A 16,502-nucleotide genomic window follows, 5' to 3' on the forward strand; every position below is an offset into this window, starting at 1 on the left:
ATGACTCGCCAGGATGGCACGCCACTTCTGTGCCATTCCTGCCAAAAACGCATGACCTGACTCTAATGGGAAAACACGAGACAAAGCCAAATTAAGGGACGTCCTAGAAAATGACTGGCCTGGACTTTTTTTTTTTTTTTTCTTTATTTGAGAGAGAGAGAAGGTGAGTGGAGGGGAGGAGCAGAGGAAGAGGCAGAGAGAGAATCTCAAGCAGACTCCGTGCTGAGCATGGAGCCTGAGGTGGGGCTCGATCTCATGACCCTGAGATCACAAACCAAGAGTCGGATGCTTAACCTACTGAGTCACCCAGGCGCCCCCACAAGTGTGGTATTTTCAAGGAGCATGAAGAAGTCCAGTGACACTGAAGCAGGGGGAGAAAAGGAGAGGTGGTCAGAGGTAAGGTTCAAGAGGCTGCAGGTGGCCAGATCATGTAGAGCTCTGGGCCTTTCTCCGCGGTGTGTTGGGAAGCGTTGGGAAGGTTCTGAGTGAAGGAGTCGTGCGGGGGCGTGGTGCTTGTGTGGACAGTCAGTGAACATGGAGCAAGAGTGGGATGCTGGGACACCAGTTAGCGGGCTAAGGCTGTGGTTCAGACGGGAGATTTAAGTGGCGTGGACAAGGCTGGGAATGGTGGAGGTGGGAAGAAGTGATGCTTCTAGAAGGATCTGTAGAGTTGACAGGACTTAGAGACAGATTGGGTGTGAGTTGTGAGGTTCTCTTGGGGGGAAATCAAGAGAGTTTTTTTTGTTTTTTTTTTTTTATTGTGGTAGGATATATAGATTCAGGTCACAAAATTTACCATTTTAACCACTTTAGCCAGTCCAAGGGCATTAAGTACATTCACCTTCTCATGTAGCTGTCACCACTATCCCTCTCCAGAGATTTTCATCTCCCTCAACTGAAACTCTGCACTCATTGAACAAAATTACTCCCCACCCGCCCCTCCCTCAACCCTCTGGAAACTAAGAAGTTGTTTTTGGTGGGGGGGGGGGGGTGCCTGAATGGCACAGTTAAGCAACTCAGGTCATGATCTCGGGGTTGTGAGATCGAGCCCCATGTCGAGCTCTGCGCTCAGCAGGGAGTCTGCTTGGGATTCTTTCTCTCCCTCTCGCTCTGCCCCTCCCCACTCTCTCCTCTCTCTCTCTCTCAAATTAATAAGTAAATCCTTAAAAAAAAAAAAGGTTGTTTTGGGGTTTTTTTTTAAAGATTTTATTTTTAAGTAATCTCTACCCCCAATGTGGGGCTCAAACTTACAACCCAGAGAACAAGAGTCTTATGCTTTACTGACTGAGCCACCTAGGCGCCCCTGTTTTTTTATACAATATGTTTTTATTTAGGAATACTTCAAGGATTTACAGAAAAGTTGCAGAGAGAGTGCAGAGAGCTCCCATGTGCCCCTCACCCATCACGTACATAAACCACGGCGCATTTGCCCCGATCCATAGGTCAGTATTGGTACATCCCTACTAGCCAGCTCCAGACTTTCCTCTTCTGTTTTTATCCGCAATTTTTTAAAAAGATTTTAATATTTTATTTTATTTTTTTATTTTTATTTTTATTTTTTTTAAAGATTTTATTTATTTATTTGACAGAGATAGAGACAGCCAGCGAGAGAGGGAACACAAGCAGGGGGAGTAGGAGAGGAAGAAGCAGGCTCATAGCAGAGGAGCCTGATGTGGGACTCGATCCCATAACGCTGGGATCACGCCCTGAGCCAAAGGCAGACGCTTAACCGCTGTGCCACCCAGGCGCCCCTAAAAAGATTTTAATATTTTAAAGTCATCTCTACACCCAGCATGGGGTTAAACTCACAACCCCGAGATCAAGAGTCGCACGCTCCACTGACTGAGGCAGTCGGTCGCCCCACATTTCGTCCGCATTTTGACTGATGTCCTTTCTTTGTCCCGGGGCCACCTGTGGCATCACACTGCTTTCAGTCATCAGGTCTATTACAAAAGGATGTAACTCAGTGACGGCCAGAGGGAAGAGATGCGTGGGGCAAGGTATGGGGGGAAAGAGTGTGGAGCTTTCTATGACCTCTCGCGGTTCGCCACTCTCCCTAAATCCCCACGTGCTCACCAGCCCGGAAGCTCCCGACCCTGTCCTTTCGGGGTTTTGTGGAGGCTTCCTTACATAGGCGCGATTGATTAAATCACTGGCCAGGAGGGATTGAACTGAAGCTCTAACCCTCCTCCCCTCCCCAGAGGCCAGGGGCAGGGCCTAAAGTGCCGCTCCTCCAATCACGTGGTTAGTTCCCCTGGCAACCAGCCCCATCAGGTGCCCTCATTAACCTTGACGTTAACCTTGACAAAAGACCCCTTTTTTGCTGGCTTAGGAAATTCCAAGGGTTTTAGGAGCTCTGGGCCAGGAACAGTGGATGAAGGCCAAATATATACTTCTTATTATAAATCACATCATAAAGGTAATGAAAATACTAATTTAATAAGTTAATGAAAGTATGGTTTCTTGGTTTTATGATGTTTATGGTATTTGCTTGGTGGATTTGTTTTGTCTTGTGGATTTTTCTCATTCTAAATGGGTACTCATTTTTATACCTAATTTTGTATTTTTCTTAAATTAAACGTAATCTCTATGCCCACCATGGGGCCCGAACTCACAATCACCATATCAAGAGTCACATGCTCTACCATCTGAGCCAGCCAGGCACCCCCGTGTTCTTTTCTTAAAACAGATCTCTCGGGGTCCCGACGAGATCTGGATCCGCCCTGGTATATAACACTGGATTCTTTGTTTCTCTTTCAGTGTAAAGAACTGGCCAAGTCCAAGGCAGAAGTGGCCTGCATTGCGGTGTATGAAACAGACGTGTTTGTCGTTGGAACCGAGAGAGGACGAGCTTTTGTCAACACCAGAAAGGATTTACAGAAGGATTTTGCAAAATACTGTAGGTGTTAACAGCTTTATCCTTTATATTCATAACTCTTAAAGTATTTGCAGGGAAGTCTTACATAAGGCTTTCTTTTATGGTGTCCTAAGCATTATCCTAAAAGTCGTTCTAATACATCTCTTTTGACTTGACATCCCAGTGAGTAGCTGCCTAACACTGATAAGTCCAAGAAACAGGGTCAGTGTATATTGTGTTGTGTCCTCAGCAGCGCCCTGGTTTTGTAAAAGCAATTTGAGGAACATAGAGTAAATTATCTTTGGCTCCTTTTATAAACTCACATTTTAAAAAAAATTCTGGGGCATCTGGGTGGCTCAGTTGGTTAAGCATCCGACTCTTGGTTTCAGCTGCAATGATCTCAGGGTCGTGAGATCGAGCCCGTGTAGGGCTCTACGCTCAGCACGGAGTCGGCTTGAGATTCTTTCTCCCTCTGCCCCCCCTCACATGTGCCCCCCCATTCTAAAATAAATAAAATCTTTTAAAAAATTCTTACTGTACTCGTTCCCAAAGGAAAAGGAAAAAACTCAGGGCTTGGTAGGTATTCCTCTGAGTTAATAATCATTTTCCCTTTTTTCATTATGGGACCTTCAATGTGTTATGAGTGGCGAGGATCACTAGTGAGCATATGTGGCCATATGTTACGGAAACTAGCGTAGGGTGTTAAAACCTACACCTTGAATAGGGATGATCTCTACCGTGGTAGGTCATCTACCAAATACTGAGTTAGCATCTTGTATTTTCTGGAACCAAGAAAGGGGAAAAAAGACCCACAAAGTTTTATCAGACGATATAATGTGAATGTGAGTGTGGAGAGAGAGAATGGATAGAGATGTAGATGTTTCCAAGGGTTGTCAGAGGGAATGTGGAGATATATATATATATATATATATATATATATATATACACACACACACATACACACACACACACGTCAGGATCATATGTATATGGGAAGGAGAGAGGGATTGATTGGTTCAGATTGGTTTCCAAGACCAAAATCAGGGTCTCCACTCTTAGGAAGATAGATGCAAATATGAAGCAATCTTTGAATAATACGGTGAATGTACAATTGTTGAACAGGAAGGGTATTCTCATTCCATTAATGTCAGCTGCCAGTTGAATTCCCCCCCTTTTTTTTTTAAGATTTATTTGTTTATTTGAGAGAGTGAGAGAGCACAAGCCAGGGGGAGGGGGGTGTGCAGAGGGAGAGGGAGAGAAGCAGACTCCCTGCTGAGTGTGGACCCTGATACAGGGCTGGGTCTCATGACCCTGAGTTCATGACCTGAACTGAAACTGAGAGGCAGACGCTTAACCGACTGAGCCACCCAGGCACCCCACCAGTTGGATTTCTAATTGTTGATATTTAATTACAGATTTTTTTCAAGTTTCACAGTTGCATGCTGATGTTTCAGATATAGGGCTATTCAAACTTTCTATTTCTTCCAGTACCCATTTCAGTACATTTTACTTTAAACTTCATTTTTAACTAGTTCATTTCATGTAAGTTGTCGAATTTGGTGGCAAAAAATGGTTTATAATATTTGCTTTATAATTTTAATGTCTGTTTTGAGGTCTCTACTTTTCTTCCATGGTGAAGGTCTTCCCATACCATGACTGTTACTTTCAGAATTATATAGCAAATACCATTTCTGTTATCATTTCCTTCAAGCTACCACTATTCCCTGTGTGTTGAGTTATTTATAGTTCTTTTTTTTTTTTTTTAAGATTTTATTTATTTATCTGACAGAGATAGAGACAGCCAGCGAGAAAGGGAACACAAGCAGGGGGAGTGGGAGAGGAAGAAACAGGCTCATAGCGGAGGAGCCTGATGTGGGGCTCGATCCCATAACGCCGGGATCACGCCCTGAGCCGAAGGCAGACGCCTTAACCGCCGTGCCACCCAGGCGCCCCGAGTTATTTATAGTTCTTTATCAATACATTCATTTCAGAGGTGATCACTGTTACATTATCCTATCCGTCATAAATACCCTGTTCTTTGTGCATTTTTTGTTTGTTTGTTTTATTTATTTTAGAGAGAAAGCGCATGCATGAGCGGGGGTGGGGAGGGGCAGAAGAAGAGGGAGAGAGAATCTTAAACAGGCTCCAAGCTCAGTGGAGTTGAGCATGGAGCCCAAGGCGGGGCTCAATCTCACAACCCCGCGATCATGACCTGAGCTGGAATCAAGAGTTGGATGCTTAACTGACTGAGCCACCCAGGTGCCCCCAATTTTTTTTTTATTTTATTTTTTAAGTGATCTCTACACCCAGCATGGGGCTTGAACTTCCAATCCTGAGATCGAGAGTTGCACGCTCTACTGATTGCGCCAGCCAGGCACCCCGTCTCTGTGGGTTTTCTTAATTAAAAGATCGTGTTTTAGGGGCACCTGGTTGGCTCAGTCAGAAGAACAGGTGACCATCTCAGGGTTGTGCGTTCGAGCCCCACGTTGGGGGTAGAATTTACTCAAAAAAAAATTGTGCTTTATGTTTTTTTCATTCTTCCCCCTTTTTCCTTTACAATACCAGAAGCATAGACGTTAAGAGAGTGCACAAGACAAGGGCTTGGATAATGACTCTGTGCCTATCATTCACAGGCATTGCTGAAGGGGCGCAGGAGGCCAAGCCCCCACGCCCAGCGAACGGGATGCAGATCGATTCAGGAGAAACGGAAATACTCAGAAAAGCGGTCGAGGACTATTTCTGCTTTTGTTACGGTAAAGTTCAGGTCAAGCGTTCATTCTCCGAATAGTTCACTACGGAGTAGGACAGTGTTTATTGGTGTGACCACTTAGGTGGCTCTGACACTTAAAACTGCACGTTCTCTTTAAGCAAAGAGCCAGTTCTTCGGGATCAGAACAAGTCTTTTTTTTTTTTTTTTTTAAGGTTCTATTTTATTTAGAGAGAGAGGGAGAGCATGAGCAGGGCGAGTGGCAGGCAGAGAGGGAGAAACAGGCTTCCCACTGAGCAGGGAGCCTGCCGCAGGACTCCATCCCAGGACCCCTGGGATCATGACCTGAGCCGAAGGCAGACGCCTAGCCGACTAAGCCACCCAGGCGCCCCAGGGCCAGAGTAAGTCTTACAGAAGACAGCTTGATCTCTTCTGGTCCATGGAAACCTCGAATTGATCAGACGTCAGTCGTTGTTCTTTGCTCCCATTTTAGGGAGCCCCCAGTGGAGGGCCAATGCAATTACAGTTGACCCTTGAACAACACGGGGGTTAGGGGCAATGACCCCCGGCACAGACGAAAATCCGTGTCTAACCTTTGACTCCTCCCAAACTTAACTACTAATAGCCTACTGTTGGCGGGAAGCATTACTGGCAACAGAAATCGGCGAATAATACATATTTTGTATGTTACGTGTATCATACAGTGTATTTCTTTTTTTTTTTAAGTTTTTTTTTTTTTTTAAGATTTTATTTATTCGACAGAGATAGAGACAGCCAGCGAGAGAGGGAACACAAGCAGCGGGAGTGGGAGAGGAAGAAGCAGGCTCCTAGCAGAGGAGCCTGATGTGGGGCTTGATCCCATAACGCCGGGATCACGCCCTGAGCCGAAGGCAGACGCTTAACCGCTGTGCCACCCAGGCGCCCCCCATACAGTGTATTTCTACAATAAAATAAGCTAGAGGAAAGAAAGTATTATTAAGAAAATCATAAGGAGGGGCTCGTGGGTGGCTCAGTTGGTTGGGCATCCCCACTCTTGATTTTGGCTCAAGTCATGATCTCAGGGTCATGGGATCGAGCCCCCTGTCGGGCTCCATGCTCAGCGGGGATTCCGAGATTCTCCCTCGCCCTCTGCCCCCTCCTTAAAATAAATAAATAAATAAAATCCTTAAAAAAATCATAAGGAAGAAAAAACACATTTATAGTACTATGCTGTATTTATTGGAAAAAAATCCATATACAGGTGGCCCCGTGCAATTCCGACTCATGCTGTTCAAAGGTCTTAAATTATTAAAGATATTCATTGCTATTTCAGGCACAAACGTCACCGTCATTGGTCTCTCTGCCTACCCACGTCTTTCACAGGCATCAGGATGGGGATTTTTTTTTAAGTCTATTTATTTATTTTACATAATCTCTACGCACCCATTGTGGGGGCTCATACTCATGACCCCAAGGTCAAGAGTTGCATGCTTTTCTGACTGAGCCAGCCAGGCGCCCCAAGATGGGGATTTTTTTTTAATACCTACATAGTATTTTAGGAAGCCAGGTAACCAAGGAGTGCCCAGCTGGCTCAGTCAGAAGAGCGTGTGACTCTTGGTCTCAGGGTTGTGAGTTCGAGCCCCACACTGGGGACAGAGATTACTTAAAAATAAAATCTTAAAAAAAAAAAAAAAAAGGTTAGGTAACCAAATAGCTACACAAGTGTTGTACTTAGTTGTGACATAAACACCTTCCTTAGCACCTCAGGGTCTTGTCATTTGTAGAGAGCTTCACATATTTATGGGACCTCCAGGTCCCTGTGAGCATTTGACTGTGCGGGACCCCCAGCATAGGAGATCTTGGGGTCTCAGGCAACACGTCTCTGAGAGAAATGGGGCTTCTTCCCCTGGGGGCTGGTCAGCCAGCGTGGGAAGGCTGACCACGGCCCCAAGATGGCGATGTGAGGCCATGTTGACTCCGTAACTTTCCTGCAGGCAAGTTGGCCTGACTCCTGCCGAGTGATGTAGGGACACAGGGATGGTTAAGCTTTGGGTGGGGGCTCCCATCCCTTGTCGACAGCAGCCTGAATAACCATGGGGTGCTCCCCGCAGCCCTGGGTGCTCCACCTCCAACAGAATGGAGAAGAAAGACCTGTTATTTCCCCTTTCTTATGTGAAGATATAAAGTAGAGCCTTTTATAAGTTTTTCCTTGGGCCCTTTGGGAACTTTATTAACTTGGGTTGTAAGGACTGGAGCATTTTGGCTTTTACTTTACCTTCAAAGCCGAGTGTCACCACCTGTGTTTCTTTACTGCCCCAAATGAAACCGACCGGTGGGGTTTATGTTCATTCCATCTAAAGGCATCTGGACTCTTCCTCTAGGTAAAGCCTTGGGGACGACGGCAATGGTGCCTGTCCCATACGAGAAGATTCTGCAAGACCCTGGGGCTGTGGCCGTGCAGGGGCTTCCAGAAGGCGTGGCCTTTCAACACCCTGAGAACTACGGTCTCGCCACCCTGAAATGGATCTTGGAGAACAGAGCGGGGATTTCATTCATCATAAACAGGTGGCAGGCTCTGTCCCCCTTGTAACAGCTAGTTCTTCTGAGGATAAACAGGCAGCGTAATTTCAAGTTTGCTTGTTCCTTAAGTCCTGTTACACTTAGAAGTTGGTTCCTCAGATGTTTGATCTGTCTTCCTTGTGTCTTCATGTCGGGTAATAGTGTCGGTTCTCTTGCAGACCTTTCCCAGGTCCAGCGAGTCAGCTCGGTAAGTGACAGCTTCTCATACTCGGTGACTGCTCTTGACTGCTAAGCCAATTCTGCTTTTCTTAACTAAAATGCAAGTTTGATACATTCTTTTTATTTTTTTTTTAAGATTTTTTTTTTTAATTTATTCGACAGAGATAGAGACAGCCAGCAAGAGAGGGAACACAAGCTGGGGGAGTGGGAGAGGAAGAAGCAGGCTCACAGTGGAGGAGCCCGATGTGGGGCTCGATCCCATAACGCCGGGATCACGCCCTGAGCCGAAGGCAGACGCTTAACTGCTGTGCCACCCAGGCGCCCCAAGTTTGGTACATTCTAAAGCTTGTGGAGTCCTTGCCTTCTCCCCTGGAGGAAGCAACCTCTGACCCTCCAGGGTGGGCGTCATGATGTTGGCAGAGTGTGCAGCTCAGGAAAAGACGCACCCCAACCAAGAGCTGAGACGGGATTCTGCTCCCAGGTCTCAACCCAGCAAGCTTCCACGGTCCCAGCACGGAGGGCAGTAAGGCCCACCCTGTCCTCGAGCACAGGAGCATGGAGATTCTGGGTCATTCCATGGTCTTTGACCAGCAGCCACGGGCCAGGCATTGTTGGGTTCAGGAGTAGGTGTGGGAGGTACGACCATTCCCGTGCTTCTGAGACTCACGGTCTAGAAAGAACGAGACTGTCCAACAGAGAACTGGCGATGACGCATGATCTTCCCAGCATGACTGGTGGTAATCCCCAGAGTCCTGGGAAGGGGTTAGAATTGTGTGATCAGGAGGGCTTCGTGGAGGACGAGGCTGTCAAGGTCAGCAGGCTCTCAACATGTTGGTTCTGCCAGGAAGCCCATCCCGCGTGCTCAGGCAGAAAGCGACGTGGGTGGGTGTTGAGGCCATGTTTGAGAACCCACAACCCCTCATCATCTCCTTAACTTATGATGGTGAAGGGACCGAAAGATTAGACTTCTGCCAAAAGCATTCAGAGATCCATCTCCGCCCACTTCTTATTTCCTCAGAAATAAGTTGGGAATGGTGGGCCGTAGCTGTCCTTGAGAGACCAGGTCTAAGAGGGTGCTATGCTGAGACTCCTGGGTACAGAAACAAAAGGCGCAGGGGAGGGTTGGGGCAGAGTTCGCAGGGCACACGCCAGGTACACAGGGCAACGTGACGTTTCCCGAGACTGAACTACTCACAGAGCAAAGCCCATTTCCAGAACAACTGTAAGTTCCTAGAATTCCCTAGCCGCTGTTCAAGCAGGGACCTGAGGGTCAGAGGTGGCAGGTGACCAGGTGGCCCTTGTCCCAGATGGCTCGTATTTTCATCATAGAACCATACGAGCAGCTCACACTTTCTCAGCGCTTACGCTGCACGGTTCTAAACACTTCGCAAGTATTAATTGACCCTCACCCAACCACCGTTTTCAGATGAGGAAACCGAGGCCCAGGAAGGGTTAGTGATTTGCGTGAGGTCGCTCCAGCCCCAGTCTACTCCTCGGCCCCCACTCTGCCCACACACATGGCCCCAGGACATGAGGGCCTCTCTGAGTTGGTCTCTGCCCAGGAGGCTTCCTTAAGGCCTGGAGCCGGAGTTCTGTTCTCTGTACCTTTGCTTTCACCTTATGTGTCTTGGAATGTTGTCATTTTCAAGGTGCAGAAAGGCGCTAGTGTGTGTCTTTTTACTCCTGCACAGGTGGGCCTGTGGTGGCCACAGATGCTAAGAGATTGGTGACCTCTCCAAGCCAAAGGTAAGGGAAATAAAAAATAAAATCCACACGTAACCCCAAAGTGTTAGTTTTTAGACCGTGGAAAGTTTCCCTTGTTTTGTTAGATATTCTTTATTCGAAAGGATTTGGGGATTTTAAGACTATGTTCAACTGACACCTTTAATTGTAAAACAAATTACTAAGAAAATTAATATAAAATTAACTAGTTAGTTTTGTGTTCAGCCAGTTAGTGGGAAGGGGAGCTAGGATGGTGTGGCTATCGGGGGATTTGAGTACAGTGTGTCCCGATGCCTGTGGTCACTTCTCACCCCACCCGACTTGTCCTGACATGGGTTCTCTTCTCCTTTCAGCTGTGGCCCCATCAGTGTGAAAACTGAGCCCATGGAAGATTCGGGTACGTACACCAATGCCTTTTAGAATCAAGTATTTAGCAGGCTATCATTTGACTCCTTTCTCTTGTTTTACTTCCAAAAAATGAGACTTTCAGTAAAGTGGGGAGGCACTTTCTCAATTCAACTAAAAAAAAAAAAAAAATCTACAAAGAACCAACAGCTAACATCACACTTAGTGAGAAACTAGAACCTTTCAGGGACGCCTGGGTGGCTTAGTCAGTTGAGCGTCCAACTCTTGATTTCCGCTCAGGTTGTGATCTCAGGGTCATGAGATTGAGCCCCGCATCAGGCTCCATGCTAAGCGTGGAGCCTGCTTAAGATTCTCTTTCCCTGGGGCGTCTGGGTGGCTCAGTCGTTAAGCGTCTGCCTTCGGCTCAGGGCTTGATCCCAGGGTCCTGGGATCGAGCCCCAGGTCAGGCGAGCAGGGAGCCTGCTTCTTCCTCTCCCACTCCCCCTGCTTGTGTTCCCTCTCTCGCTGGCTGTCTCTCTCTCTCTGTCAAATAAATAAAGAAAATCTTAAAAAAAAAAAAAAAGATTCTCTTTCCCTCTCCCCCTCCCCCCCTCTTAGACACACACACTCTCTTGATAAATAAATGAAATCTTTTTTTTTTTTTATTTTCAAAGATTTTATTTATTTATTTGAGAGAGAGAGCTCACGAGCAGGGGGAGGAGCAGAGGCAGAGGGAGAAGCAGACTCGCCGCTGAGCAGGGAACCCGACAGGGGCTCAATCCCAGGACCCTGGGATCATGACCTGAGCCGTAGGCAGATGCTTAACCAATTGAGCCACCCAGGCACCCCAATAAATAAAATCTTAAAAAAAAAAAGAAAGATTCCAAAATCTTTCCCATTGAGATCAGGAATGAGGCAAGGATGTCCCCTCTCCCACTCCCTTCCAGCATCATACTGAAAGTCCTAGCTAATGCGATAAGACAAGAAAAGGAAATAAGAGGCACACAGATTGGGAATGGTGAAATAGAACCGCCCTTGTTCACAGATGATGGGACTGTCTGTATAGAAAATCCCAAAGAACTGACCAATACAAGGGGTGGTGGTGAGTAGGGCATTAAATAACCTCAACAAGGGCCTTATCCTTGTTCCCCTCCCCCAGCTCCTTAAAGAAAGAAAAATGGCATTAATTACAGGGAAAATGTTAAAACGTTAAAAAAAATCTTTAGATGCAAATGCTTAAGCAAGGGATGGGAAAATATTGAAAGCATTAAATGTGGAAAGGTTAGAAACCCTAAAATAACCTAAGGACACAAAACCAAAACTCAAAATTCAAGTTGATAAAAAGGAACACAAGCTGGGGCACTGGGCTGGCTCCGTCGGTACAGCGTGCTGCTCTTGATCTCTGGGTTGTGAGCTCAAGCCCCACATTAGGCATAGAGTTTACTTTTTAAAAAAAAAAGGAGAAGAAGAAGATACACAGAAAAAGGGAAAACAGGGATTTTAGCTCGAGTGAAATGGAAGGCAGCATCGCTAAGGCCGTCGCGGTGTGGCTCGTGCTCTGCTGCCTCCCCACACCCTGGGGGGACCCCCGGGACAGAGGCCTCCTCCTGTGTCACAACTGTGGGTGCCCCGGCCCTCCCATCCACGTGTAAACACGTGCTTAACACAGCTCCTTCTTCAATGACAAAGTCTGAAAAATAACCGGGCTCGTCCACTCTAGTTATTCTGGGTAAGAGCAACACAAGTCAGTGAAAAGAAGCAAGCCCAGCACATTCAGCACTTGCCCGGGATCTCCGCCTTGGCTGCCTGTCAGAGCTCAGATACGTTCTGCCTTTGCCTCAGATGGTCACAGAGAATTTAAACCCCCCACACGCAGACGGCGGTCAGCTCCCCCGCGGCCCGTTCGTGGATCCACAGCCTGCGGTCTCCTTCTGCACCAGCTGTTGGGCTAGAGGGGCATTTCCCACCGCCTTAAAATAGGCCTCTCTTTTTTTCTTTTAAGTAATCTCTGCACCCAACGTGGGGCTCGAACTCACAACCCCGAGACTGAGAGTCGCAGGCTCCTCCGACTGAGCCAGCTGGGCACCCCCAGGCCTCTTTCATTGAGGCCTCTCTTTGGAGATATGGTTCAGTCAAAACAAAAATACGCTTCCGATTACTAGGACTTTCTACCATGGATTTCATGGTGCCGTTCGAATCGCTTCCCGCTGCCGGCGGGCTCCTGAGAGCCGAGAGCCTTATTTCTTGTGATATTTGTGCAACACTCGCCCCACAGAACAAGTGTGGAAATGATTTTGAGTTTCAGATTTCTCTCCTTCTCTCTTTCCCTCCCTCCCTTCATTAAAAAAGCACCCCAAAACAAAGCAGCTTCAAACAATGATTAGTCTTGTGATGCCTGGGTGGCTCAGTTGGTTAAGTGTCTGCCTTCGTCTCAGGTCATGATCGCGGAGTCGCAGGATCGAGCCCCACGTCGGTCTCTCTGCTCAGTGAGGAGCCTGCTTCTCACTTTGCCCCTCCCCTATCTCGTGTGCTCTCTCTCTATCTCTCAAATAAATAAAACCACAGCAACAATTAAAAAAAAAAACAACAAAAACAACAATTAGTCTTTCTCCCAGTTCCGCGTGTTGGCTGGGCAGTCCCTCCACTCTGGGCTGACCTCGCTCCTGGGCCTGAGGCCTCCACCGGGAGAGCTGGGCCTCTCTCCTCACGGTCTCACACCTCCGGGAGGCTAGCCCAGGCTCGTTCACATGGCCACTCAGTTCCTGAGCAGGAGCGAGGATGCACCCACACTTTCCAGGGCTCGCTTTTGCATCCTGTTGGCCCATGTCCCAGTGACCAGGCCCAGCTTTAACGGATGGAGAAGTAGCCTCCATGTCTAGAAAAGAGGGGGAGAGACATTGCAGACAGGCCAGGCATGCACCGTCGGCGGGGGAGAAGCCTGTGGCTAGTTTTCTAGACTACCACACCTTTCCCTGGCAAAAGGCTTTTGGTCTCACTAACGCGGTTCCCTGGGGGTTTGCAGTTTTGAAACCCATTTCATTGCAGTAGGTGAGTTAAGATTACAGGTGAAGCATTGAATCACTATATTGTACACCTGAAACTAATATTATACTGTATGTTAACTAACTGGAATTTAAATAAAAACTAAAAAATATATACATATAGGTGCCAGTTAGGTCCCATTACAGAAGAATATTTACCAGGTTTTACATAACTGCACATGTATATGCCGGTCTTGAAAGGGAACGTTTTCTCAGGCTGGGAGCTCGATCTTCTTCTCTCTTGTCCGTCCCTCCCTCCTCCTGTTCCTTGTGTCGTCTTTCTCTCCCTCCTTCTTTCCTTTTATATTGATTTTGTGTTATTTTGTTGCTATGACTTATATTTCTATATGGGTTAACCGTTTGCTCGGAGAGTGTGAGCTCTGCGTCATTTTGCTGACTCCTGGGAAGCCATGTTAATCAACACAGAGCTTGATTTTTCAGCAGAAGCTCACGGTTCTCTCTGTGGGTCACTGTGGCCTAACACATGGTTTTACTGTTTTCATTGCATCCAAAGGCTCGGTGGTGAAAGTGGCGGCTGTATCAGTCAAGAAGGAATCAGAAGATCCGAATTACTATCGATATCACGTACAAGGTAATACCGTCTTATCCTCCTTTTCTTCCCCAGAAGTTATTGGTGATGGAAAACTGTAATTAGCCCCCGTTGGAAAAACAGGCAGAGAGTAACAAAAAAAGATCCATGTGCCTGGGATCTAGCATAGAGCCATGTGACGTAAAGCATTTTACGTCGTAAAATAAATCCTGTGTAGCCTAAATCCACATGCTTCAAGGCAAATGTGAGGGTAAAGGTAACCCAGAGTGTATGTTACTTGAGTTTGTCTGTTAGGTATTCTTATTTTGTGTGTTTGAAAATACTGGCCTGGGGGGCTCCTTCCGACTCTTGATCTTGGCTCAGGTCTTTAATCTCAAGGTCGTGAGTTCGACCCCTGCATCAGGCTCTGCACCGGGCATAGAGCCTACTTAAAAAAAAAAAAAAAAAAAAAAAAACTTCTCTCTGATCCTCTCCTATCTGGTCTGCCCCCTAACTTACTGGGAAAATATCAAAAGTTAGAAGACATGACTATGAGAGTGAAGAAATTCAGGTGCCCACGCTCTTAATAATATTTGCTTCATTGACATCATACAAGTTAAACAGGAGAACAGATTACTGGAGACACACACTTTTCACACAGGGCACAGGTAGGTGGTCTGTACGGTTGCCTGACTAGATCCTCTCCCCAGAGACTGCAATCCCGCTGCACCCCCCGGGGGATATCTGTTTGATGTCATGGCGCGATTGCATTCATAGGACCGTTGTAAGCATCCAGATCCCGACTCCTCTTTGACTGCTCTGTGAATGCAGGCAGAGTGTGGGACAATTTGCAATTAATTCCTCAAACATGACCAGGTTTGAAATGTTTCCGACAAAAATCTTACCTTTGAAATAGTCCTGACGGGACGCCTGGGTGGCGCGGTTGTTAATCGTCTGCCTTCGGCTCAGGGCGTGATCCCGGCGTTCCGGGATCGAGCCCCACGTCAGGCTCCTCCGCTGGGAGCCTGCTTCTTCCTCTCCCACTCCCCCTGCTTGTGTTCCCTCTCTCGCTGCCTGTCTCTCTCTCTGTGTCAAATAAATAAATAAAATCTTAAAAAAAAATAGTCCTGCTGCATTACTGAGCTCTGTAACTTACAGTAGAAACAAAACCAAAAACTTTTTTCAAAAACTCTAAAGACCAATGAGAGTGTCCGTTGTCATTGCTCTGTCCTGGGCAGGTCCCCCATCCCACCCCACACACAGCTGGCCTGCTGTGGTCCCTTAGGATCCCTTTTCAATCCATCCTACCCCCTGTCCTCCAATCATTTATTCATGGAGAACGGGGTCTGTCACCTCCCTCCCCTGCTCACACACCGTCTATGGCTTCTCATCACCCGTGTCTTTCAGCGCTGTTTCCAGCCTCCCTCCCTATCCTGTCTGCCTCCCCCACGATCGCCCCCCTCAGCTCTTCAGACACCCTGCTCAGGCTGATTCCTGAAACATGCCCTGAATCCTCCTTCCACCAGCTTTTATATAAGCTGATCCCTCCGTGGGATTCCCTTCTGGCTTTGCAGGCTTCCGGCAAGTTCCACCGCTTTCTGGGCACAGACAGAATCTCAAGTAGAGCAGGGAGCCTTCAGCTCCCGAATTGCACAAAGCCTCTAGAGCCACCTGCTGGTGGGGTATTTATGCTTCTGCCGCGGACTGCCCCAGCTCGGAGCCCCAGGGTCCCAAGCCCAGGGCTGTGCACACAGCGGGCACTCGCATGTGCTTGCTGAACTGAACGGCTCCCTCACGAAGCATCATTGTCACCTGTTTCTCAATCACTCCCTTTTTGAGAAAAAGTACATATGATTACATCTTGACTCCCAAAACTATCCTTTTCAACTTAAATGACCTTGAGGTTTATCAAAACGTATACCGTTGGGGGAATCTAGGTTACTTACGGAGTCTACTCCCAAAGGCAACAGTGAAATAAATCAATGATTGGATAGACATAAGTACAGTCATTCCATTTCAGTTGATCAGAAAGGAGCACATTATTTGGAGAACAGCATTAGGTTAAATGTATAATTTATAATCTTTCTCCTGCTTGGCTTGGAAGTGACAGAACTACTCAAGACATCTTTGTACAATGTGGCGCCTGGGGGGCTCAGTCGTTAAGCGTCTGCCTTTGGCTCAGGTCATGATCCCAGGGTCCTGGGATTGAGCCCCACATCCGGCTCCCTGCTCAGCGGGAAGCCTGCTTCTCCCTCCCCCACTCCCCCTGCTTGTGTTCCCTCTCTCGCTGTGTCTCTCTCTATCAAATAAATAAAATCTTTAAAAAAAAGACATCTTTGTACAAAAACTCCCAAAGTGGGGCCCCTTCCTTCTTGATGCCCAAAAGATTAAAATTGCCTGACATCATGGACTGTATTCCATAGTACTGAATATTTTTGTGACCATTTAGGTAAAATCTTCACATGTTGAAGTACTGACATCTTTACATTTCCTTTAAGTAAGGGAGAAAGGTTTAAATCCATAAAGGCAACTAATGTCCCCTGCTCAGAATGTTGACTGGCCTTCGTGGAGCCCCCCCCCCCG

General features: G+C 47.1%; 1 protein-coding gene across 3 annotated transcripts in view; it reads left to right on the plus strand.

Annotated features, from left to right (window-relative positions):
* The window catches only part of LOC113267771 (general transcription factor II-I repeat domain-containing protein 2), a 44,082-nt gene that overhangs the window by 9,643 nt on the left and 17,937 nt on the right, over positions 1-16,502 (plus strand). For 2 of the 3 annotated variants that reach the window (XM_057314771.1, XM_026515947.4), the window contains exons 3-9: positions 2,761-2,899; positions 5,491-5,610; positions 7,925-8,108; positions 8,282-8,310; positions 9,974-10,028; positions 10,358-10,401; positions 13,905-13,982. In XM_057314771.1, coding sequence (XP_057170754.1) covers positions 2,761-2,899; positions 5,491-5,610; positions 7,925-8,108; positions 8,282-8,310; positions 9,974-10,028; positions 10,358-10,401; positions 13,905-13,982 — 649 coding nt within the window. Of the gene's footprint in view, positions 1-1,304; positions 1,443-2,760; positions 2,900-5,490; positions 5,611-7,924; positions 8,109-8,281; positions 8,311-9,973; positions 10,029-10,357; positions 10,402-13,904; positions 13,983-16,502 lie in introns of those variants that run through there. The other variant, XM_057314770.1, reaches the window with a different exon arrangement.

This window comes from Ursus arctos, unplaced genomic scaffold (assembly GCF_023065955.2).
Source record: "Ursus arctos isolate Adak ecotype North America unplaced genomic scaffold, UrsArc2.0 scaffold_2, whole genome shotgun sequence".
NCBI classification, from domain to species: Eukaryota; Metazoa; Chordata; class Mammalia; order Carnivora; family Ursidae; genus Ursus; species Ursus arctos.